The sequence below is a fragment of the Colossoma macropomum genome, unplaced genomic scaffold (assembly GCF_904425465.1).
Source record: "Colossoma macropomum unplaced genomic scaffold, Colossoma_macropomum, whole genome shotgun sequence".
NCBI lineage: Eukaryota > Metazoa > Chordata > Actinopteri > Characiformes > Serrasalmidae > Colossoma > Colossoma macropomum.
Window position 1 is genome coordinate 25,900,933 of NW_023494798.1, and position 23,005 is coordinate 25,923,937.

The 23,005-nt window shown below is 36.1% G+C and overlaps 2 protein-coding genes across 2 annotated transcripts; both read left to right on the forward strand.

Moving 5' to 3' along the window:
- Positions 1–5,145: 5,145 nt before the first annotated feature.
- LOC118818081 (guanylyl cyclase-activating protein 2-like) lies at positions 5,146–7,204 on the forward strand. The gene is made up of 4 exons (XM_036585194.1): positions 5,146–5,343; positions 5,449–5,598; positions 6,622–6,718; positions 7,083–7,204. The coding sequence occupies exons 1-4, from the start codon at positions 5,146–5,148 to the stop codon at positions 7,202–7,204; spliced, it is 567 nt and encodes a 188-aa protein (XP_036441087.1).
- Positions 7,205–13,085: 5,881 nt separating this feature from the next.
- LOC118818075 (guanylyl cyclase-activating protein 2-like) lies at positions 13,086–17,248 on the forward strand. The gene is made up of 4 exons (XM_036585189.1): positions 13,086–13,298; positions 13,935–14,084; positions 16,630–16,735; positions 17,023–17,248. The coding sequence occupies exons 1-4, from the start codon at positions 13,098–13,100 to the stop codon at positions 17,142–17,144; spliced, it is 579 nt and encodes a 192-aa protein (XP_036441082.1). The 5' UTR covers positions 13,086–13,097; the 3' UTR covers positions 17,145–17,248.
- Positions 17,249–23,005: the final 5,757 nt, after the last annotated feature.

Consider the following 23,005-nt stretch of genomic DNA (forward strand, 5'->3'; position numbering starts at 1 on the left):
CAGGTCTACCACAAACATTTCTCTGAGATATCAAGAAGTCAGTGACGAAATATTAGTTCAGTTTTATGGCACAGAAGTGAGCTGTCTAGCCCAGTTTAGGTTTGTATGTTAAGAAAGAAAGTAGCTTTGCCAGGTTTTAGAAGATTGTGGGCCAATTTATTTCTTTCTTGCATGTTTGGCTGCTGAATAATAAATGGTGAATGACATATATGGCTGTCGGACCAAAAGCTTGTATCTCTTTTTTTGTCATTTTTCAGTTTTTGACATAATTTGAAAGAATCTACTGCCCTTTATATTGTGTGTAAATGTAAAGATGAATGGACCAAAATAAACGACCCAAAATTACATGGAAAAATCTCTGGTTCCATTGACTTACATTAAAAGCAAAGTATGTTTTTCCTTCTCCTGTAAAGTTATCATTGTGGAGATACAAGGTTTTGGTCCGACAACAGCGACATGAAACATAGAGACAACAATCCCCAACTCACACCACAACCCCAGAACAGCTTCTCAAAGGCAATAATTTTAAGTTTATATGAAAACAATTCATTTTGGCAAAGGAAATATAGCTCTCTGTTTCAGTGATAAGGCATTGGACATGTATACATCATATGGTAGACATTACATGGTAATAGGCACACACAGCAATGAGGCAAACAGTGCATGTGTTCTTGCTGAAGATCTGAAATCATTCAATGTCTTTATCATTCTATCCTGTGCATGCACAATTTCTGTAATAAATCAGCAGCACATGATTTATTGATAATGCTGAGTTAGATCAAAAGTAGTTGCAGGTATTTAGCATAATGAGCCTCTTTAATTCATGAGACAACTCATAAAACCTCAGTATGTTTGAAAGATGGAATAAAAAGTTGATAGCTGTGCTTGAGAGCAGGCAGGGGTTTGGGGAAAATATGTAGAATATGATAAAAAAATAATAGTTTCAGCAATTGCATCAGCACAGTATATTATGTGCATGAGAAATCTGTTGGGAAACTACAGGATGAAGCAGAGAGCTTGTGTGTGTTTACACTGACCTCCTATCAGTCAGTTTATAAGATACTTCTCAATAGCATATTATTCCATCCTTATCTCCATCTGTTCAGATAAGAAAACATGGCAGAATCCATTAAGGACCTGTGCTCCCAGATTGTGGAACTGTGGTGGAGGAGGAGGCTGTGCTGCCAAAAAGCTTAAGAAGAAGAAACGTGTTAAAACAAGAACTTACATCAGAAGTGCTTTTCAAAAATGGAGGAAATTATTACATGCATAAGTGATAAAGCTGGAATTAGTGACTTTCCAGACTAATAAGGGTCACTTAACTTTTAGCTATCAAAAAGGTCTGCAATCAATGTACTCTATTGAGATGGCTATACTGAGCATGTTGATCTCCTCTCAAGCATAATGCTATACTTGTTGCATCTATATCTAAATAACGAAGAAAGTCAGTGCCCTTAATAAACCCTTAATCGCTTGAAACTAAAGTCATGACAGGCAAACTCTAAATTATAGAACTGCTGGGCACTGTCAACTCAATCATGCTTTGTTCTGATCCAAAGAGTAGCAAAAATGGTTCCAGTGTTGTTTTATTTCACTTACTTAACCAATAAAGTCTAAGTATCATGAATTTCGACTAAGGCATCTTTAAAAATAAAAGAAAGAGTGTTTCCACTGATAATACTTTAAAGAACTTTTTTGTAGATAAGACGTGTGAATGTAAAGAACCTTTTTAAAGTTTAAAAAACATCCACACAATGTAAAGATTCTGTGTCAACTAAAGGTTTTTCTAGAACTGTATGTTCTAGCCAAGAGGTCTTAGTTTTAAAAATGTATTTACTTTCAGCAATAAAACACAAATCAAATGAATAAATAAAGTATAAATGCATCACCATACATTATCAGTTAATACATACAATTCCTGACCTTTGATTAACATCAGAATAAAAGTAGTACAGAATAAGACGAGAATTAGAAAATATCTCAAAAACTCAGTGCTTGATTGAAGAAGCAAAAAGAAAGAGACAGATATTAATAACAGGAAGCAGATCTGTTATACAGATTTGTCAAATGTCCTAAAATGATTTACCTGCAACATTACTGTTTTAAATTCCAATTTTAATACTGTTTCCAGACAGCGTCCTAAAGCAGGTTCAGCTTCATTCTCACTGTGAGTACACTTCACTGTGTTCCTCTCATCTTTAAAGAGATGTTCTGTTGATAATCCTTTCCTGTATTGCAGAACACATAATCTGAGAAAACTACGATGTCCTAGATTATGAGAAATCCATTGGCAAATGACAAAACCTGTTCTGAACTAGTCAACATTGTTCTCTATGATGAGATGAGACTGAAATGATCTGCCCTAAAGACTGTATGTGTTTTTCAATTTTACCTTATAGAAATGCATCCTAAAAATGCACCGTAAACAATATTTTGACTTTGTTTTCATCATACTTTTTGTTCATTCAACTTGAAATGTTGTAATGTTATTCAAATAACATAATAATTGACATTTTCAATCTGTAGTATTTCATATTTCTTGCTTAAGCACTTTAAACTATGTACAGATATGTGTACCACAGACATAATGAATGCCCAATGAATAATGACCTGTTGATGATCTGTACAGTACTGTGACGCGCATGCACAAAATAGGTTGGATTCTACCAGTGAGACAGAATTTTCTAACACCAACAAAGACAACATCAGAAGAGAAAGAACCATTTCAACTTATAAGGTAGAGTAATACATTACAATCTTTCCTAAATAACATTGGCAGGGATGGACGTTCTGCTGTCGAATTTTCATTATTTTCTCGTTAGTAGTAAATCTTGCATCCTTTTGTCTTTTAGCACTCATAAACAAGTATAAGCCAGTCCATGATTTACTCTTGTCTTAGCTGAAGAACATAGTTGTTGATATGTGACATGGATGGTGCCATAAAACATTATGCAGTTCTCGTGAGAGGTTTCGTGCCCACTCCTCCAAAATTACATAGTGCTATAGCAGGCATTCCAGGCCTGGAGTGGCAATGACAGAAACACCATTCTCCCTATTATAAGTCAGTGTGCTATCAAAATTATTTTGAAACTGATATTTTAAGGTACAATTGTTCCATAATGTTGCTCTAAGTTCAGTTTAGTTCAATGTGATTTCCTCCAAATTTGGAGTAACCCATTTTGATGGAACCAATTCAATGCAGTAATCAGTGCTCTTTGGAAAAAATGTGGCTTCATGTACAAATTAGCTAGTAAATAAAGCTCTGTGGATTCACTTTACGTAATGATCACTGTATATAGTTCTCTTTAGCAACATTTTCTCCTTTGGCTTTATTTTTGTGAAGTTACGAGCAATAAAACATAACCACACTTAACACAGGCTCAATTCTGCTAACATACATGTTAATCACTACTGGTAAGGTAATGGCTTCGGCTTATAGCATAAGCCTCTAATACACAGCTGGTTAAACAGAAATGAAATTGGTAACACTTTCTATGAATGTCACCTTTGTAAGCATCTATAAACACATTCATAACATGTTATAATGCATTCATAAGGCATTATAAACATGGCTATAAATATTTATACTGTACTAAAGCCTCCTCCAGGGTTAAGAGTGAGGCATCAAGTTGAAGTATTTACTGAAGGATTTAGTAAAACACTAAAACATACATAATGAAGCACATTACAGGCTTCAAATGTCAGAGTTTAAACTAGTGCTGCCATCAGTGTTTTACCCAATGTGGGAAAGTCAATGTACACCACCGTTAGCTTGATATTTGTCTTTACTTTGCAGTCTCCAAGCTGGGACTGACTTCTTTGGGACTGACAGTATAACATGTTATCAACACTACTTATAATGCATTATATTAACAATTCATAATGTATAATAAACATGGCTATAAAGTGTAATCCAGTGTAATTCATTTTTATGCATGTTTATAATCATGTTTATAATGCCGTATGAAGGCATTATAACATGTTATAAATGTGTTTATAGATGTTTACAAACGTGACATTCATAGAAAGTGTTACCATGAAATTCTGTAAATACTTGAATATCTTTATCCCTGGTATCCTAGCTTATTTTTCAAATTTTCTAGCCTTGCATGGTTACAACCAGATATATTAACTGCATCCCAAGGCTAGCCAACTTTGTAGAAGGTTGGAGAAATACAGCTATGTGCTGTAATGGCAATACAACTTTTAAAATGAAACTCTAACGCAACACGTTCCTGCCACAAATCTGTTCTGTGACTCTTTTTAAGCATTTAATTGAAGAAAATCTGTTTTCTGTGCACTTCTGAGTGGCTTATCCACAAGGGAGAAAAATGACAGTGTTGTTTCACTCCAGAGAAGGAAAGAGGGAAACAATGACGCCAATCCACTCGCTAAACAGTATATCAGCCTAGATTATATAAAGTAGTATTAAGGTATTTAATAAACTTACATAATTTAAGATGATGTAGCATATTCCTTTTCTGTGGAACCAATGTGTTCATTTAAAGGCCACCTCAGGCCACCTCAAAAATGTATGAGCACAGAAGAAGAGCCTTCCAATAGCAAGATCTCCCCTACCTCAACTTTGAGACACACTTAAGGAGTGTTTCAGCCCAGAGATGGACAGAGCTCATTTACCTATATCAGTGTTTTACTGTAATGTATAATGAGAGGTTGAAAATGGTCATGTAATTTTTTTTTGCTACATAAATCTAACAAATGCCATAAGTGGACATTGGGGGGAAAATAGACCACATTAAAAATATCAGATATGGGCCCTATAATAACTGAATCGACCATAGTTGGGGTCAACTGGGGATTGCAATGCTGGATAATCTAGAAACCTCTGAACATTAGGACACTGACTTAAGTTAGCCACTATATCTGGCCAGTGTATGTGGTCAGTATAGCTTAACGAGCACCAAAGCAGATTGACAGGGTTTTAAATACCACAAACCCATTTAGAGTGACTTCCCTCGAGTTACCTCTTTAAGCAGAGTAAGTTCAGAATGGTAGACTAAAGGCAAATGGAGGCTGTGGTGTGAGGTGCTCGCAGCAGGCAACAGGTTTATTCTTTTGCTTAGATCACTTAGTTTGTTCAGTATTGTAATTATTTTATTAATCAAAGGCAACAAGCGAAACATAATGGGTCAAGAAGAGAGTGCAGATCATAAGGAGGTAGATTTGGCACAAATTCAGGGATTATGTACAACTTTTATGAAGGAATGTCCTAGTGGGGCCTTACACCTGCACGAATTCAAACGGATCTTTGGTGTCCAGAGAGAATCGGAGGAGGAATCGGCCTATATGGAAACAATATTCCGCTCATTTGACACTAACCAGGCAAGTGAAACTGAACAAGCTACTCGTAGACTATAAAACTCTTTCAGAGTCCAACTGGTGTGGTGATTTTTTTTTAATGTTATGAATTATTTTTAACCTTTTCAGGATAATGCCATAGACTTTATGGAATATGTAGCAGCGCTACACCTGGTTCTCCGAGGAAAACTAGAAGACAGATTGAAGTGGTCGTTCAAAGTTTATGACAAAGATGGGAATGGTCGCCTGGACAGACAAGAGGTGAAACACATCATAAAGGTGAGCAGACTTTCAATTTAGAATCAATTGTCACACTATAAATGACTTGGTTACTTTCACTAAGATGAACATAGCAAAATATAAAAGCACAAGCATATTTTAGCGCATAAGTAATTCATATAACAAGCAAATTACAAAATAGACACAGTTCATAATTGTCAGTTGTTTTAAGTATTTTGTGAAACTGAACAGATATTGGATTTTTTTTAGCTTTTTAAACTGCATACTTATTGTTCAGGTATTCATCGTAAGACTTAAGACTATCCAGCAGTATCGAATAACTACTATAAATTAATATGTAAGTCATGTGGTTATAAAAGTGAGGAACTGTTTTTAGCATTTCAGGAGTTAAATTCAGAAAGTCATGTTTTTCTGTTGTTGCTGTCCAAAGAAAAACTGGTATCTCTATTTTTGTCATTTTTTATATATACATAATTTGAACATAGCAGCCATCCTTTACATTGTGTGAATATTTTATGATGAATGGACCAATAGAAATGCTCCAGAATCATTTGGAATAAGAACTCTTTACATTAACTTACAATAAAAGCTAAGAAAGCTAAAAGCTAAGCTAAGCTTTTTTGCCTCCTCTTACAAAGTTACCATGTTGGACATACATGTACATTACATGGACATTAAATGGGTAATGTGCACAGCTTAACTCAGTAAAAGCTAGATGATCATACAGCTGGGGCTGAATCTAGAACTCTTCCATATAAGGTGTTAAACTGACCCCTGCTGTGTTGTGCAACATAGGGAGCATTAGGTCAGCTGCCAAGAGTCAGAGGTTCTGCCTGTTCACTTGAGTCTGTTGAGGACAGTGATGTGTTCATTAATTCTCTCTAACCTTCAATGAAGTTGCAGACCTGACACATTTTTCATTGTTGTTGTAGTTGCTGTTGTCTTTGTTGTGGCAATCTATTTATTTTGTGTGCAAAAAAGCAAACAATCATCAAACCATCTCTTTATTGCTATACTGTCAGTGAGGGGAGTGGAGTCAGTGATCTTTTTCTATCACCACAGATAATCTACAAAATAAAGATGAGGAATTCAGATATGAACATGACCCCCTGTGAAGTCTGTGACAGGATATTTGAGCTGGTCGACCAAGACAATGATGGTGAGTGTGATATTAGTTGTTTTTAAAAATATCTGTTTGTTTATTTAGCTAATAGGCCAACACCTTATTAATTTAATGTATATACTTGAACTCATGTGCATTGATGTCTAATACATAATGAATTCCAGCAGGTGGCAGCAGAAGGCAACAAGTAAATGACTCCATCAATTTAAGATAATGACCTTGATTAGGCTGTGCTTCTAGTTCAGGACTTCTCAAATAATCATGGAAACTGTGAAAATATTGATTTAACACTGTGACTTGTTTCCTTTTATTAATTCCATAATGTCAGATTTCACAATCTCTCTCTCTCTCTCTCTCTCTCTCTCTCTCTCTCTCTCTCTCTCTCTCTCTCTCTCTCCAGGTCAGATCTCATTAACTGAGTTTATGGAAGGAGCAAGGAAAGACGAGTGGGTGATGGATCTTCTGAAGTTGGATGTCAATGCCAGTGGCTGGTTCATCCATAACTGGAATAAAGGACCCTGATTCCAAAAAGATTTCCTTGTGTCTGAGACATGGGAACCTTCTGTCTGTACACAGACCCACCCTGTGGGGATAACAGTTTGGCCTTCCTTTATTTACCCTGGGATGATTAAACCACAGCACAGAGCAGGTTTCGACATAGCAAGTGCGACCGTTTGTTGAGCACCACAGTGCTCTTGAATGTGTGAATTATCAGATCATTGAGCAGCTTTTATCCTGGTCAGCTTGAACACTCACAAAGTAAGTGTAATTTGCTGGTCTTTACATGGTTGTATGTTCAGTCACATGAGATGGTATGAAGTTTTACTTGGACTGAGATATTATATATCATATACACTATATAAACAAAAGTATTGGGACACCTACATATTACACCCACAGGACCTTTTATGGCATCCCATTCTAAATCCAAAGGCAATAATATGGAGTTAAAGCCTTTATGGACCTTGCTTTGTGCACTGGGGCACAGTCATGCTGGAAGAGAAAAGGACCTTCCCCAAACTGTTCCCACAAAGTTGGAAGCCTGCAGTTGTCCAAAATGTCTGCTGAAGCATTAAGATTTCCCTTATTTGGAACTAAGGGGTCTAGGCCAACCCCTGAAAAACAACCCCATAGCATTATCCCTCCCTACACACTAAAAGCACTTCCAGTTGACAGGGGCAGATCTAGCAGGATAGAAATTTCACAAACTGCCCTGCGGTAGAGGTGGCATTCTATGACAGTGCCATGTTTAAAGTCACTGAGCTCATCAGTACGACCCATTCTACTGCCAGTGTTTGACTATCAAGACTGCAAGGCTATGTGCTTCATTTTATCCACCTATTAGCAACGGGTGTGGCTGAAACACGTGAACTCAATAATTAAGAAGTCCAGATACTTTTGTCTATAAAGTGCACAAAAAGCTTACACATACATGAATGTTGAACAATTATTCTTCATTAATAATGTTTTATGTATAATTTCTGAAAGAAATAGATAAAAAGTGAAAAAAGCAACAATGTTCATGAGTAAATAAATAATGAAACATTAACATTGCATTTCTCTTTATTTCTGTTTTTATTTATTTTATGTGACAACAGCTTAAGTGTAAAAAGTTAAATATGAGTACACTTTTTGAGGTTGGAAGTTGAAACAAAGTTGTCTAAGTAATTTGGGTGAAATGGGACCTCTATTGCCATTCTTTTCCTGCACAGATTAGGCCTAGCTCTATGCTAAAGAGATTTCGGGAAGGGAATCCCTATTGATCTCTTTCTAAGGTAAGCAGTTCTAGATGTGCAGTGAGGGTGATGGTCTGATCTCAACATCTCCAAAATTAAGAAAACAAAATTATATACAATTCTAAAAAAGTTGGAACAGGATGTGAAATGCTAATACTAAAAAATAGAAATCAGTGATTAGTAAATTCTATTTGAATTGTATTAAATTGAAACATTTTTTGAGACAGAAACATGTTTAAGACTGTGTTACATCACTTTCCTTTTAACAATGCTTAACAATTGTGTGGAGACTGAAGACACAACGTGATCTGTTTTTGAAACAGAAGTGTTCACCATTCTTCCATTATACACTGCACAGGGCTTTGTTGTCATATTTTGAAATTCATAATGTGCCATAAGTTTTTTTTTGACACTGGTCTGGACTTCAGGCAGGTCAGTCTAGCACGCAGCCATGCTGTGGCAATAATGTGGTTTGGCATTGTCATGTTGAAATAAACATGGGTGTACCTGAAAAAGACGTCACCTAGAAGGCAGCATATGTTGCTCCAAAATGTGTATATATCAGGTGCGCACAGCTCTAGTCCTGCACAAAAGATTTTCCCTACTCAAACATACTTGCTAAACCTGGCAATTATCAGGTGAGTATAATCAGGTGTGTTTGAGCAGGTAATCATCAAACTGGGCTGGACATCAGCCCTCCAGGACCAGAGTTGTGCACCCCTGGTTTATATCTATGAGTGTTAATGGTGCCTTCAAAGATGTGCAAATTACCCATGCCATTGGCACTAATACACCCCCATACCATGACAGGCCCTGGCTTTTGAACTTTGCACTGGTAACAATCTGGATGGTCCTTTTCTTCGTTGGCTCAAAGAACACAACATCCATTATTTCCACAAACAGTCTGAAAGGTTGACTCATCAGACCACAATACACATGGTAACACTTTACTCGAAGGGTGTCTACGTAACACATTCATAACATCTTACATAAGCACTTTAATTGTAATTAATGTTTAAATCAACATTTATAAAGTATACATATTTTACATGATATAAAGGTGGACCACCATGTAATTTTTTTTCGAGATAGATTTTTTTAAATAAATTATTTAAAATTGAATTTAATATTTGTATATAATATTTAATTATTGAATATATATATATATATATATATATATATATATATATATATATAATCTTCAGTTTTTGACATAATTTGAAAATGCCTGTTGTCCTTTACATTGTGTGTAAATTTCATGAATATATATATATTAGTATATATTTTATATTGTCATGCTTCCCGGTTCTCGGTCAGATTCTCATTCCTTTGCAGACTCCATTTCCCCAGAATCCCTCAGTTTCACGTGACTCCACTAACCAATCATACGCCAACCAGCAGTTCTCAGTCACCTGAGTATTGATTATCAATACCTGTGTTCCTGTGTAAATAAACCTGTCTGTTTGCATTGTTTCTTTGCAAAGTATTGCCTCAGTTCTGTCGGTGCACACCAAGACTTTCACTTATCTGCTCTTATGACCTTGTTCTGTTTCTCATTTCTGATTCTGCCTGTGTGTTTGCTCTTTGGTTATGACCCTCGCCTGTTTATCTGATTCTCTTATCGCCTTTTGCCCATGCATTGTGTTTTGTTAATCTGGATTTAACAATATTCCTAGTCTGAAATACATATATACATACAGTATATATATATACAGTGCAGATCATTTGAACCGTATATTCAATTGAAAAATAGTACAAAGACTACATATCAAATGATGAAACTGTGAAAATTTTATTGTTTATTGAAAAATATTTGCCCATTTTGAATTTGATGCCAGCAACACATTCCAAAAAAGTTGGAACGGGGGCAACAAAAGGCTGGTAAAGTTGTGTAATGCTAAAAAACACATGGTGGTTAATTGGCAACAGGTCAGTAACATGATTGTGTATAAAAAGGGCATCGCAGAGAGTCTTTCAGAAGTAAAGATGAGGAGGGGTTCACCACTCTTAGAAAGACTGCACAAGCAAATAGTGCAACAATTCAAGAATAATGTTTCTTAATATAAAATAGCAAAGAATTTTTGCTTTTCATCATCTACAGTACATAATATCATTAAAAGATTCAGAGAATTTGGAGAAATCTCTGTATGCAAGGGGCAAGGCCAAAAACCAGTATTTGCTGCCCATGATCTTTGGGCCCTCAGACGGCACTGCATTAAAATCAGGCATGATTCTGTAGAGGAAATCATTGCATGGGTTCAGGAACACTTCTGAAAAACACTGTCTGTGAACACAGTTTGTCGCTGCATCCACAAATGCTAGTTAAAACTCAAAAACACAAAGAAGAAACTGTACATAAACAGGATCCAGAAATGCTGCCACCTTCTCTGGGCCCGAACTCGTTTAAAACGGACTGAAAGGAAGTGGAAAAGTGTCCTGAAGTCTGACGAATCAACATGCACAATATATATGCACAATATATAATATATGCACAAATTCAAAATGTGCATATATTTTTCAGCAAACAATAAAATTTCTCAGTTTCAACATTTGATATGTTGTCTTTGTAGTATTTTCCATTCAAAATATGGTTTACATGATTTGCATATTTCTATTTTCATTTACATTCTACACAGCATCCCAACTGTTTTGGAAATGTACACATATAGCCTTTGTCCTGCTTTCATCTTGTCTTCGATTGTCCTCACACATTTAAAATGCATGTAAAGTAATAAAGGGAGTTTTCCTCAGGACAGTGCAGTGTAATCGGCTGATACTGCAAGACAGTAATTGGATTGGAGCTGAGAATGAAGGTTTTGGTTGTTGGACTGAAATAGTCTCTCTTAGCTGGGGCCAAGCTCAGTTTGCTACTGTCAACCTTACTCTGAGGTAAGAGCCCCATCTTGGTCATTCAAGGTGAACAGCACTGTTTCAGAGCTGATGTAACATAAGTATGAGAACTGGACAAATCTGGCCTTCAAAGATATGTCAGTTTTACAGTCTCATAAATGATCTCTTAATTAACAACATACATTTTGTGAGACAGGACATAATCTGACTAATTAATATACAGTTTTGTATTAAAGGGGAACAGTCATGCTGTCATATGGTCTTGATAAATTGTCCACTGACTACATTAGCTATTTCTACTGAAAGTGTTATCAAACCATCAATGCACGTTAGGTAAAATAATATCTTGGAAGATTGTAATTTGATTATTAACTCTAGAACAGTGTGACAATTGGCACATGCGCACACACAGAAGCAGGGATCAGAATCAGTCAGGGATTAAGAGGCAGTGTGTGACACGTCACTGTCCCTAGTTTCCTCCTCCACACAAACAGCCAAGACTACATTTTAGTAAATGATCTTACTGACAGAGCTAATAGGTCAGTCAAATTAACAGAATCTCACCAAATAAGGGAACTTACAGTGAGAGGAAAAAACTACTTAGTCATTTTGGGTTTTATTATTTTATATACATTCAATGTATATATCCACTTCAAATTTACAACAATGTCTTTTGAGTTTGTATTTATAAACATGAACAAAAAGTATATATTCATAAGAATAAAAAATACATTAAAAAAAAAGAAACTTCATTGAAATTGATAATGGTGACAGTAAAGAAGCCTCCTAAAGTTCTCATGTATGGCAAAATTAAACAACAATTGAATGGAAAAAGCTTCAGAGCCATAGCAACATCCCTGCCAGTATAACTCATTTGTTAATATGCAAGAGAAAAATACAACTGATCATCCCTGGACAGGTGTGCCATGCAAGATTTCACAACGTGCTCTCAGACTAATGATAAGGAGCCAGCAGTCACTCGAAAAGAGTTGAAAGTAGCTGGAACAACAGTTACACAGAGAACAATAAGCAATGAACTGTCAATCATTTCCATTTCTGTACTCCATGCAAAACTATTATGCTTAAAAAAGTAACAAAGATCCATGTCTAAAGTTTACCCACAGTGAAGTATGGAGGTGGGAGTATCATGATATTCGGGCTGCTTTTCTGCCCAAGGTACTGGGGCATTACATGTCATCTAAGGAAACATGAATGGAGCAAAGTATGCAGAGCATACTAAAGGACTGAATCTGAGGGGATGGATGTTTAAAAAGACAACATACGGCCAAAAAAGGTCTTTTTGTGGGGCAGCCAATATCCTGATTTGAATCCCATTGAAAATTCATGGAGGATTCTGAAATAGCAAGTCTATCAATGACAGACTTAAAGAGGAATGGGCCAAAATGAAACCACAGTGTTGCAAAAAGCTAATTACTTCTTCTTTTTTACATTTTCTACTCCTTATTTGAAACCTGTGATAAGTATATTAGTCACTCATAACATGAAATCTGTTGAGATTTGCTACAATTTTCAGAATCTAAAGTTCAATGCATGTAGTATGCAACAGACTCTCGATCAGGGAGGTTGTTTCAGGATTAGGCAGTAACCTTTGAAAAGGAAGATTGGATTGGCGTCTGCATCTAAAAATACTGCAGTACACAAGAGTTAATCCACTAACAGCACTGTGAGAGGCTCCGCTCATCCTGGACTCTCAACAAGGGATGGCTAGAACTATGTGGCACTGTGTGGACAGTTGACATCTATTCAGATTTGCAGATAAAAGAAAGAAATAACATTTTAGGGATTTTCTGCTGCTAGGTTATAGAATAATGGGTCAAGCGCAAAGTGAGGATGATAGAGAAGTTGGCCTCTCTCAGATTCAGGAGTTGTACAAGAAGTTTGCAAACGAGTGCCCCAGTGGAAAGCTTCATCTACATGAGTTCAAGAGGATTTTTGGAATCACAAGTGACTCAACAGAAGAGGAATCTGCCTACATGGAGAACTTGTTCAGATCATTTGATGCTAATAACGTATGTATAGAATCAGTGCAGTTAAATGTGAGCTATGGAGGCTAAACTTACTGCATAGTATGGGGAGTGAGGCAAACAGCAGGTAGGAATAGCCTATATACATCAGTTTGTACATAAAACTAGGTAAACAAAGGGGACCTGCAGTTAAAGCTCATATTGTTTTGATGTCTAATGCTTTTCATTGTCTATTAAAATGGCAGCTTTTATTTTTCTATTGTCTGTCACTGAAAATCAGGCTTAATTTATAAAAGTGAATTTGCACCAGTGGTTGTCAGTAATGAAATAATTTCAGCATTTTTAACTTTGAATATATGTCACCTTGTTTTTGCATTTATTTATATTGTTTTATTTTCTAAATGAACCCCTTAAACTTCACCTACCTTCACATGCTAAGCTATACTAATACTACTAAGTAAACCATAGTATGTGAAACAATGCAAAACATTTATTAACTTACTGAGTGGGGAATTGGCCCGCTGGCTGGTCAGTATATGTTAAGGAGTTAAATGCCACTTAACAGGAAAAAATATGAGCAAAGTTTAAATAATATTTCACATTTCTTAAATGGGCAATGTATCACATTTTTTATTCATGACTAACGTTTACCACTGTGCACTGCATCTTCATGTTGTTCAGGATAACACCATAGACTTCATGGAATACGTAGCTGCCCTGCACCTGGTTCTCCGTGGCAGGCTTGAGGACAAACTGAAGTGGTCTTTCAAAGTTTATGACAGGGATGGAAATGGACGACTGGACAGACAGGAAGTAAAACATGTAATCAAGGTAAGTCCAACTCCTACTGTACTGCAATCAGTGGAACTGCTTTCTTTCATCATGATTAGAACAGACTGATAATATTACAAAAAAAAAAATTAGTAAAAACACACAAAAAAAGATTTAACAATAGAAACGGTCATGCGATGTTTGCTCTTCCAATTGAGTCTGTAGGAGTCTTTGTCCCTGGCTGCTGTCTGAAGGCTTAAAGTGTTTACATTTGGTTAGAGTGGTTTAAGGCAACTGCAAGGTTAAGACACCATTACATAGCTCTCATTAGTCAAAAACAACAAGACATCAAGGCAGTCTGGGTCAAAGAGTTTTGCTTTCCTTGTACATGTTATTTAATATGTGGTTGCTAGGCATGAAGAGAGTTTTACAGAGTGTGTCGATTGGAAATCATAAGACTCTGAGAGAATGCCTGACCATACAGTTGGTGACTATTGTAGGTCAGGTTGATAAGCTGTAAATCTGTTGTTTTCAGTTCTAACTGCTGGCACATGCAGATATATGTTTGTATGTATATGTATGGTTGAAAATGTTGTGTGTATTTATGTATGTAGCAATGCAGTCGTGTTGAGTCCAGTATCTTGTACCAAAACATCTATTTTCCCATTTTATCTTTTCCGAACTGGGCAAAAAGAGCTGAGAAACATCCATGAGGTTCAACACAAACTATGGCTGAGGTTACATTTCTCAGTGGAAGAACTACTGATTGTGATTATTATTAATTATAACTTTAAGTATTCATTAAAGAAATATGGGTATTTTATCTTATTTTATGTTGTAGCTATTTTACAAAATGAATAAACCTTTTGAGGTTGTGGTGTTACCAAGTAAGACGGGTTTTAGGCAAATAGTTCTTCCACCAAAAAGCATAGTCCCTTTTTTGCTTATCACATTACCCCTGGAACGAACATACTAATTTCCACTACTGTGTCAATGCAATTACATGTGTTGTGTTAGCTTCAAGCTAATGGTGCAACAGATTAGTTCTCCCAGACTGGGTTTAATACTGCTTAAGGCTGAAGCGTGTAAGATATTTGAACCACTAAGTAAAAACTTCAATCCAAAAATTGTGGATCAGCTCATTTCTTCAGTATCTTTATCTTTTATCATAACAATTCAGTTGTTATGAAAATAATTTGTTGTTGTTGTTAAGAATATAGACAGAACTAGGTATCCATACAGTAGGTGGTCCACATGAGCAGCTAAATAGTTCATCTGCAGATCTATGTTTTTAGTGACTGGTGCATTAATCATCAGCATAGAAGGAAACAGGGGAGAAGCCATGTTTCTGCTCTTAACATAATAGAGAGGTCACCACTAGCCACAGGCTTCCATCTTATTGTGACCAACCCCCAACACATCACAAGACACAATAAAACACAAACAACACATAACACATCCTTTAAATAATGAGCAAACACATACATTTTTAACAACATTAATTAGCTCTTTTTTACGGGGAATGGCTTTGAGCACAGCCCAGCCAATCAGAATTTAGGGCAGAAAGGACTGTATTACAGAAAAAGTTTAATAATTCAATGAGTTGCATATTCATGAATAGATGTAATAGCCAATAATGTCATATGGGTAACACTTTCTATGAATGTCACCTTTGTAAGCATCTATAAACACATTCATAACATGTTATAATGCATTCATAAGGCATTATAAACATGGCTATAAATATTTATGAAAATGCATTAAACGTTATAGCCATGCTTATTATGCATTGTGAATTGTTAACATAATACATTATAAATACTGATCATAACAAATTATAAGAGCTCATAAGTTGTATTTGTCCACTTTAAGTAAAGTGAAGCATACTGTACTAAAGCCTCCTCCAGTGTTAAGAGTGAGGCTTCAAGTTGAAGTATTTACTGAAGGATTTACTGAAACACTAAAGCATACACAATAAAGCTCATTACAGGCTTCAAATGTCTTGGTATTTGTCTTTACTTTGCAGTCTTCAAGCTGGGACTGACTTCTTTGGCACTGACAGTATAACATGTTATCAACACTACTTATAATGCATTATATTAACAATTCATAATGTATAATAAACATGGCTATAAAGTGTAATCCAGTGTAGTTCATTTTTATGCATGTTTATAATCATGTTTATAATGCTGTATGTAGGCATTATAACATGTTATAAATGTGTTTATAGATGCTTGCAAACATGACATTCATAGAAAGTGTTATCGTAATATGTTTTTAACTATTAAAGGTTTTTATTTCCACAAAGACATTGGAGCAAAATATAGTATTACCAACTTCTGCTTGCTCTCAAACAAAGAAGAATTGGAGAACAAATAGCTTTTGTAATTTGTAATTACTGTCTAAAGCCAAGGCTCCATCCTTACCAAGCTGTCACAAGCATGCAAAAATAAGTATTCCTTTAATAAAGACTCCACCTAAGCCAAGTTGGGTACATCACATAATGCAATTTGGTGAACTTTAAAAGTCATGGATGCTCTTCCACTTTTGGGTTTGTATATTATTGCTAAGACTAACCATGTTGTTGTGTTCATTTTTTCTACAGATTATCTACAAACTGCGGAAGCATGACCATCCTTCAGACACTGAAAAACTCACTCCAGATGAGATATGTGAGAGGATCTTTGAACGTATTGATCAAAACAACGACGGTAAGTTCTCCAAATAAGTAGGCCTAGCTAATCCCCTACTGACATTATATAAGTATGTAAATAGAGTGATGCATGAAAGAGAGTAGACTTGTGAAATGGTGATGGCAAGATCAATTGGATTTTGGATTTGGGAACAATTGAGGGTAAGGTCCAATTTTGGATTCAGACAAATGTGTCTAAGAAGTGTCAGATTCACTCAAAAGTACATAATATACACTAATTAAATCCATAATAGTGCCACCAGATATGTATAATTACGCATTGGTTTCTATTCTTTGAACTTGTAGGTCAAATCTCACTACAGGAGTTTATAGAAGGAGCTCAAAGGGACCAGTGGGTTATGGATCAACTCAGGCTTGACCTGCGGCCCACCGGTTGGTTTATCAACCACCAGAATAAAAATTCATGAGGCCTACCAAAAAATCAGGAATCGAACATGCCAATTCTGACTTGAAGGCAAATCTGATTTTGGAGGATTCTTGGCATTTGCATCATCTGAAGACTCAGCTGGACAAGGTTATGCCCACTTCTCCAATGCACTGTATTTTTGCTTTTTTTTAGCAAATAAATGTTGCTTGATTTGGAAGGAACAAAACAGCAAGCAAGAGATGAATTACCTTCATTCAGGGACCTTAATGATGATTAGAAACTGCAGTGCAGGTAATGTGAGTAGATTTTTAGGTTTTAGGTTTTAAAGTCCATGAACGAATATGCTTTTACCTATTTTGTAAATGAAGGGTGTTTCTGTCTTTTACTTTCCTGTATGTACACATGCAAGAATATACGTGTCAGTTTAAACAAATCATGTTTAATGTTTGATCATATTCTTTGTGTGCTTTACATACAGTACTGTGCAAAAGTCTTATGCATCTGAGAAAATGATATGTAATCTGGACAGTAGGCATTTAAGCACTGAGATTAGAATAAATATAGATAAACCAATAAACAGAAAACATTGTGATTTTATGTGTTAGTGTATAGTCATCTGCAAAAGTTTGGATGCCCCTGAATAAACTGCATGTTTTTGCAGATTTCCTAAGTGAAAATAAGTTACCACATCCTCTATAGAGAACATACTTCTGCATACTTCTATTACTGCTGAATTTAACATATTGAAAAAAATAAAACGTTGAATATTTGTTAAAAGTGTGCAAAGGTTATGGTACATATTTAATGTTTTATTTTTTTAATAAAATGTTATTATTTATTTATGGTGTATCATTTTTATTGGCAAAAACACTAAATAGTTTCTTTACTGCCTAAAACTTTTGCACTGTATATTGTTGCCATATTAATGCCTGATTTTCTTCAGATAAATGTATTAGTTTTAAGTGATTTGAGGTTACAGTAAGTCTTGCAATACATCAGCCTTACGCATGAAACATACCATCTGTCAGCAAACAGTACTTTCAGAACCAGGGCTGAATGCATTTATTACTTTCTGCATGACTACCAGTGATGACCGCATGCGTAGAGGCATCCCTATAAGGATTCTAATGCTTTTAGTGGGTTTTTGGCTGAAGAAGCTTAAAGGCTGAGAGAATTACCACCATGTGTCACTGGTCAAGAAGCAATAATCTTCCTATGACCAGCAGGTATTGCGATTTAACCCCAAAGCCCTCTGCATTTTGACCAGGGGTTATGCAAGCATACGTAATGATGGATCTGTGCTTGTTCTAATTAGTCTGATTCCCTTTGCACTCTTAGTAGTTTAAAGAACTGTTTGGTATTTCAGAATCACAATAATAACCCAATGACAGCAACTTCACTATGCTGACAATTTCTTTGTAAACAAGCTCAACATGTCCTCTGCTTTGTTTATGTGCTAACATTTTTTATTATTCATGCAATCATCAAGGTGCCCCCTATCAGGCACTAACAAAAGCCCTAACTAGCACTAACTAGCCTAACAAACAGCTTGGTCAGTCATTTATTTCATGGGTCAGGGGTGTTCAGCTTTGGTGGCAGTATAGTGTTTTCCCTGCTCTAACACATCTACTAAATTGATGATTAACTGATGCGTTGAATTGGGTTTGCTAGTGGGGGAAATCACAAAACTGAACTGGACAGAGGCCCTTCAGGACTGGAGCTGAGCTCTCCCTAGTTCAGTCCAGTGAGTGCACTGTGGAGGCCTACAACACCAAAACTGGAAAATTGAAATGTTTGAAATCCCTGTTTTCAATCATATCAATTTGGTTGCAGATAATAATCATGTAAACTAGTCATGTGTAACTTTTAAGATAATTTGTATTCCATTGAAAAAATTAAAACATTAAGAAATATTAAATGTATCTTGAACTTCTTGTCATTCTAACTTAATTGAATAAAATAAATATTGCCAGTTTTTTGTTTTGTTATTTTGGTAACACTTTTAGTTTGTGTAGGTCCTTTGTAGATGCTCAGTTTGTCTATAAAAGGCCCATATCTTGCATTTTTCTTGCATTGTATATTATCCCCCGAGGTCCATTTATAATGTTTGTGTGGTTTGTGTGGCAGTCACAATTCATTTTCACATGACCATCATCCAACCTCTCTTTATCCCTTAAAATAAACAGGCTATTTTTTAATGTGCCTTTTAGACTGATATATGTAAATGAGCTCTGTTCTGATTTGTGCTCTTTATTGTGTCTCTTTCAAAAAGCAGACCAGCTGAAACACTCCTTATAACTTATAGGCAACTAGGTGGGGCTAAACTGCTGTAGGCTGAATAGGTTGTATGTATATGTTTTGATTTTGGTGACCTCACAAAAAACTGAATTCAAAACAGGCTGTTTATGCAGGTTTGTTTCTATATATGGACAGCATGGATTGGGAAGTGAATGGTGTATTTTGAAACTTTAGCAATGTTTGTATATTACAACCACCTTTAAGTTAAAACAAAAGTGAGGAAAATTTTGTTTTCCACGATATGGGCCCTTTAATCAACATTTGATTAAATATAAAAATAATATAAAAAATAAAAAATCATAATATAAAATACAACTGAACTAGTATTAAGTATGAAGTATTATAAATTAACCCTAAACTTTACTTCCACTCAAAATATAAACCTAATAGATCTAATCCTAACCATGTTGATAATTTCACCAGTTAGTTTGTTAATAATTTGAGCATCTGTAGACAACCTATAACCTCAGTATTAAGGGTAACCAAAATTGAATAAACCATCTTTTGATACCTTTTTTTTTTCTTCATCCCCGGCACAATATGTTTCAGCTGAAACGTCTAGTGTCCGCCTGCCACCTAGTGTTTATTCTACATTACTGCAACTGCTGCCTTTTCCATCGCTTACACGGAAAGAACTCAAATTCCCAGCAGCCCTCTAAGACTGTCAGGGCGCTGTCGTCATCGTCTCTGAGCATGCTCTCTGAAGTTGCTGTTTGAGCTGCCAAGAAAATCTCCCAAAAAGCCCTGTGCTGTTCCAGCTGCTCCGCCAGATGTGGCTGCTACTGGGAAAAAGGAGGGATGTGAGGAGCACAGAGAGATGACACTTAAATGGAGATTGTGGAGGTGAGGTGCAGTACTGTGTGTGTGTGTGTGTGTGTGTGTGAGAGAGAGAGAGAGAGAGAGAGAAAGGGGTCAGATACTGAATTTGCTTTGTTTTCAGTACAAAGACAATGTTAGCTTTGAGACAAAACTTGATTCAGAAGGACATTCAGAATTGTACTTAGTATATATTTTAATGTTTCACAATTTATGTCTGCGATGGTGCATAATATAGATTTTTTTCCAGCAATATGTAAAGTATAAACTCATTAGGATAAATATATCATATTCAGCATTTCATTTCTCTCTCACTCTGCCTCTCTCAGTCTGTAATCACACTGTTCAGGCTGGTCAGTGATTGTTAAGTGCTCATGTTGGAGCCTGTATGTCCTGCAGATGGGGTGATGGACTAAGAAAAGCGTCTTTTAATACCTGAATACTGTAAACTTCACACATGCTCATAATATGAACCACCCTGTTTGGCGTTTTATCCGTTTAGTAGACAGACACAACTGCATTCTTTAAGTCTAGCCTGCCCTAATTGAATTTTGGAGGCACCATTCTTTTGAGCACCTACTCATCTCTTTAAATGCATTAATATCCCTGGTGGCTCAGTGCCCAGAAACTTAGTTGCTTTTAACCAGTGGGGCTCTATTCCAGTGGTCACCAACCCTGATCACAGAGATCTACCTTACTGTGGACTGTAGTTCAAAACACAGCCCACCACACCTGCTCCAACTGCTGAACATCTTTGCTTCATGTCTTTATTGCTTCAGCTGCTTTTCCCCTTTTTTGTATTTTAACATTTAACACTAATGGTAAAACCTTATTCTCTGTTCATATTGCTCTTTTATTATTGTTTGCTATCCGGTGTCGATCAGAGGAGGATGTCTTCCCCTTTGAGTCTTGGTTCCTCTCAAGGTTTCTTCCTCTTGCTCTTAGGGACTTTTTCCTTGCCACTGTCGCCACTGGCGACGCTCATGGGAGCTTGGACCCGGATCTTTCTGTAAAGCTGCTTTGCGACAACGTCTGTTGTAAAAAGCACTATATAAATATACTTTGACTTGACTTGATCTTCAGAAGTCCTTGACCAGCAGGATCAGATGCATTAGTGTTAGGTGAAAGGGGTGGGGCAGTATGTTAGATGCAGACTGGTGCTAAATTGTGCAGGAAAGTAGATCTCCAGAAGGAGGGTTGGTGACCACTGTACTGCACTACTTTGATGTTAGAACAATAAAGGTTGGACTATGATACTTGATGAAGGGCAGTTCCACAGATTTTTGCTAAATTTCTGCAAAATCATTAAGATGTAAACAAAGTCATTCGCAGTGGTTTGATGTGAAACACTCCGTTCTAGAGAAACATACGAACTCAGAATTGTTCACAGTGGTGGTAACAGGAACCAAACATCTGATGAGTTTCGTACTCATACAAGTTTTTGTTGGAAATGGTTCTGAATATTTTGAGAATTTTTAGCCTTTTTTATTCATTCAGCATAGACAGATACATGCAGGGTGTTGTAAGAATTTTTTTTTTCAGAATTAGCACTACTTTGCAGGTTCACAGGAGGTTTTTGATAGTAGGCTGAATATATTAGCTTGTTTGTGTTGGAGACATCGCAACCCGTCACTCTTATCAATTACTACGACTGTAAAAAATCTGAGTCTGTAGGCTTCTGCACGATGCATGTCAAAATTTCACATCAAAACACTTGACATTTGTTTACAATTCAGTGACTGAATTATTCAGAATGTTTGGAAAATCAGTGAAATTCCCTTTTAAGCAAATTATTTTGACATCTGGATTTGAATTGATTGAATTAGTTACAAAAATGAATGCCACTAGTTTGTTCCAAAGAAAGCTTCTAAAATCACAGAATTTGGCCTCATGAAAATAGTAAAATCTCTTATGTGTGGACAGTGCTAGCTGCTTAGTCGTGAACTGTTTTACCTAATTTATTTTCATGAAGGACACTTTTTTGGTCTGGACTGTTTTTCAGTTAGTAAGACTGAATATTGTAGTGAGAAAGGTTGCAAGGGGACAATATCAGTCACATTACTAGCCTTTCCATATTATTCAGCTTTAGCTTCTGTCCAGAAACCACAGAGGTGTTATATTCAGAGTTTTACGACTACTCGTTAAGATGTCCATAGATGTCTAAAGTAAGTACAGATATTCCTATGGTTCCCTTATGGATACAATCACTTTATATCAGCAGTGAGCAAAGGGGGACGTTCATTCAGTAATCACAGGCAACACAGAACCTATTAAACATGGCAAAAGTTCTGTGTTTTTGAATGACCTGTAACTGCTATTTGGACACAAAGTCTGCCTAAATTACTTCCAGATACTTCACTTTCTATTGGCTTTATGAGTCTTATTAGACCCTCAAATACATACAGGCGAATACTGGAGATGAAAGAAAAAATGAACAATGTTGTATTGCAGTATTTAGGTGAAAAACAATGTGTACCGAGCCCATTAATATAATATTAAAATAGCAAAATTCATTGTCCGGCATTTCTTAGTCCGAAAGATGGCACTTAGAAGTCTTTTTTTTCTCTTTTGGTGAGATGTCCATCAGTGGTCACATTTGTAAGAGAAAGATTTTTGGACACTGAGTGAACACTACTTAAGTTTTATCTACTTTGTCTTATTTGCTTCAGAGCAAAAAGACTGTAGTGAGATGAACAAAGTGTAAATTTTATTAAACAAAACCAAGAAATTTGTCTTTTGGGGGCATTAGGAATGGGCAATATGCCGATACTGTAGAGTTATAGTTAC

What these genes read in the sequence shown, in the direction of transcription:
- LOC118818081 (XM_036585194.1), top strand. Translation starts at nt 5,146, where the DNA reads ATGGGTCAAGAAGAGAGTGCAGATCATAAGGAGGTAGATTTGGCACAA. An exon ending in AGGTGAAACACATCATAAAG is followed by an intron (nt 5,599 to 6,621) that starts GTGAGCAGACTT and finishes CTATCACCACAG; the next exon opens with ATAATCTACAAAATAAAGAT. An exon ending in GGTCGACCAAGACAATGATG is followed by an intron (nt 6,719 to 7,082) that starts GTGAGTGTGATA and finishes CTCTCTCTCCAG; the next exon opens with GTCAGATCTCATTAACTGAG.
- LOC118818075 (XM_036585189.1), top strand. Translation starts at nt 13,098, where the DNA reads ATGGGTCAAGCGCAAAGTGAGGATGATAGAGAAGTTGGCCTCTCTCAG. An exon ending in GATCATTTGATGCTAATAAC is followed by an intron (nt 13,299 to 13,934) that starts GTATGTATAGAA and finishes CATGTTGTTCAG; the next exon opens with GATAACACCATAGACTTCAT. An exon ending in TATTGATCAAAACAACGACG is followed by an intron (nt 16,736 to 17,022) that starts GTAAGTTCTCCA and finishes TTGAACTTGTAG; the next exon opens with GTCAAATCTCACTACAGGAG.